We start from the raw sequence: 2,112 nt of genomic DNA on the forward strand, positions 1-2,112 counted from the left end.
TGTGTGTGTGTGTGTGTGTGTGTGTGTGTGTGTGTGTGTGTGTGTGTGTGTGTGTGTGTGTGTGTGTGTGTGTGTGTGTGTTGCAGGAGGGTCAGCCCCGAGCGACCCGCATGATGTTCTGCAGCACCAACTGCTCGTCTCTGTTCAACTCCGACGTGCAGAGCAAAGCCGCTAACAAGGTGAGACTCACCTGGGAGGAACCTGTAATTGCTTTGAAGCGTCTTAATTGGTTTTAAACACTTAAATTAATCTCTATTTGGTTAATTGGTTGATCACATTTTTAGTAATAATGAATATGTGTTTTCCTCAGACCCCCCTCATGCTGGCGGGCCCTGAGTGCCCCCCTCCCTGCAGGGTGCATCAGTACACCAGCAACATGTCCACCATCGCAGTTCACTCCCTCCTCCTCCCTCCTTCCTCTCCTACCCCCTCTTCCTCACCTCCTATCTCCTTCCCCCCCGCCGCCGCCATCACCACAGAGACACGCCCCCGCATGGACAGCCTCAAGGTGGGTGTGGCTAAAGGAACAGCATATTTCTGTTTTTGTTGTCATGATGATAAGGCCTTGAATCTTGATTGGTAGATTGATTTATGAGACTCTGTGATTGGTTCCCAGGTGAAGCTGAAGCCCCGCCCCCGAGCTGTACCTGGGGGGGAGGAGTCTAATCGCTCTGGGAAAAGGACGAAGTGCTGCAGGTGGAGGAGGTGGAGCTTCAACATTACGCTCAGCAGGTTAGCATAGCATCTAGCATGATAGCACTTAGCACTCTGCAGGTTAGCATAGCATCTAGCATGTTAGCACTTAGCACTCTGCAGGATAGCATAGCATCTAGCATGATAGCACTTAGCACTCTGCAGGTTAGCATTGCATCTAGCATGATAGCACTTAGCACTCTGCAGGTTAGCATCTAGCATGATAGCACTTAGCACTCTGCAGGTTAGCATTTTTTATTTTTTTAAAGATTATTGGATATTCTTCAAATGTATGAGTATTTTTCAGGCCTGTTAGCATCATATTAGCCTTAGCTCAGCCTGATAGCATCACTCTGTTTGCCTCTCTTTACCCAGAGGCCCTTGCACCCCTAACGAGGCGGTTTCCATGCCAACGGAGGAGGAAGTGGACGTTCTCCTGAAGAAGTTGGGGGTGTGTCTCCTTCCGGACCCTTTCCCTAAAGACGAGCGGAGATGCTGCTTCTGTAACCAGCAGGGAGACGGACATACTGACGGGCCGGCAAGACTCCTGAACCTGGACCTGGATCTCTGGGTGAGTTATACCTCATTCACACCAACGCAACTCCGGTTCAAGCTCCGTGCTAGAGCTTTTCAGGTTCATAACCGGTTCTTCGGTTTAGCTCCGGCTCTTTTCACACCGCCCAGAGTCCGACTGGTGCTGCGTCATTGCGTCATCGTTTGCGTCATGACGTAACCGTTTGCGTGCCTGCTTCATAAAGCCAAACCGCGCGGAAACCCCTCACAGCTGACACCGACAACAACAACAATGGCCGATTGTGCTCCAGCTTCCTCTGTACCTCTTCAGAAGACCAGATTCCCAGTAGGTAGCTGGTCTGTTCAGTGGACCACTGCTGCTTGTTAAGTTTCTCCATCGTTGTGTACAAACTGGATAATAAGTCGGCTTTTTGTTGTTGTTCAGGAGTTGATCCCGCCCCTGCCCCCGCCTCGACGTAAGCGTGGCGTATGCGGTGCTTTTGCTTTGGCCGGACAATTTTTTGGTGCTCGAAACGAACCGGTTTCCGGAGCTAAGAGGCTCCTCCGCTGCGGTGTGAAGAGGAAAACCCGGTGCTTTTCAAGCTCCAGCTCTGAACTGGCCCTGAAACACCGTTGGTGTGAATGAGGAATTAGACAGTGGTGGCGATCGATTTCCTCACGGATTACAACAATATTTCCTTTGATATCGTGCCAGTGTATGAGTGCAGTGTGGCGAGTTCGCTTTCCACCGATTACAACCCGTCATTTCCTTGATGTTCGTGCCAGTTACAGGAAGTGCAGTGGTGGGCGATTCGTTGCATCGATTAAAAAACCGATAGTTGGCCTTGACTGTTCGTGCCAGTGTACTGAAGTGCAGTTGGTTGGCTATTCGATTATCCACCGAAT

The 2,112-nt window shown here is 50.6% G+C and overlaps 1 protein-coding gene across 1 annotated transcript in view; it reads left to right on the plus strand.

Moving 5' to 3' along the window:
• Positions 1–61: 61 nt before the first annotated feature.
• LOC104961077 (histone-lysine N-methyltransferase 2C-like) overlaps positions 62–2,112 on the plus strand; it is a 13,330-nt gene continuing 11,279 nt past the window's right edge. The window contains exons 1-4 of the mRNA XM_010789283.1: positions 62–179; positions 311–508; positions 617–732; positions 1,069–1,290. Coding sequence (XP_010787585.1) covers positions 111–179; positions 311–508; positions 617–732; positions 1,069–1,290 — 605 coding nt within the window. The 5' untranslated portion in view covers positions 62–110. The remainder of the gene's footprint in view (positions 180–310; positions 509–616; positions 733–1,068; positions 1,291–2,112) is intronic.

Source organism: Notothenia coriiceps, unplaced genomic scaffold, assembly GCF_000735185.1.
Source record: "Notothenia coriiceps isolate Sejong01 unplaced genomic scaffold, NC01 NC01_scaffold00032730, whole genome shotgun sequence".
NCBI classification, from domain to species: Eukaryota; Metazoa; Chordata; class Actinopteri; order Perciformes; family Nototheniidae; genus Notothenia; species Notothenia coriiceps.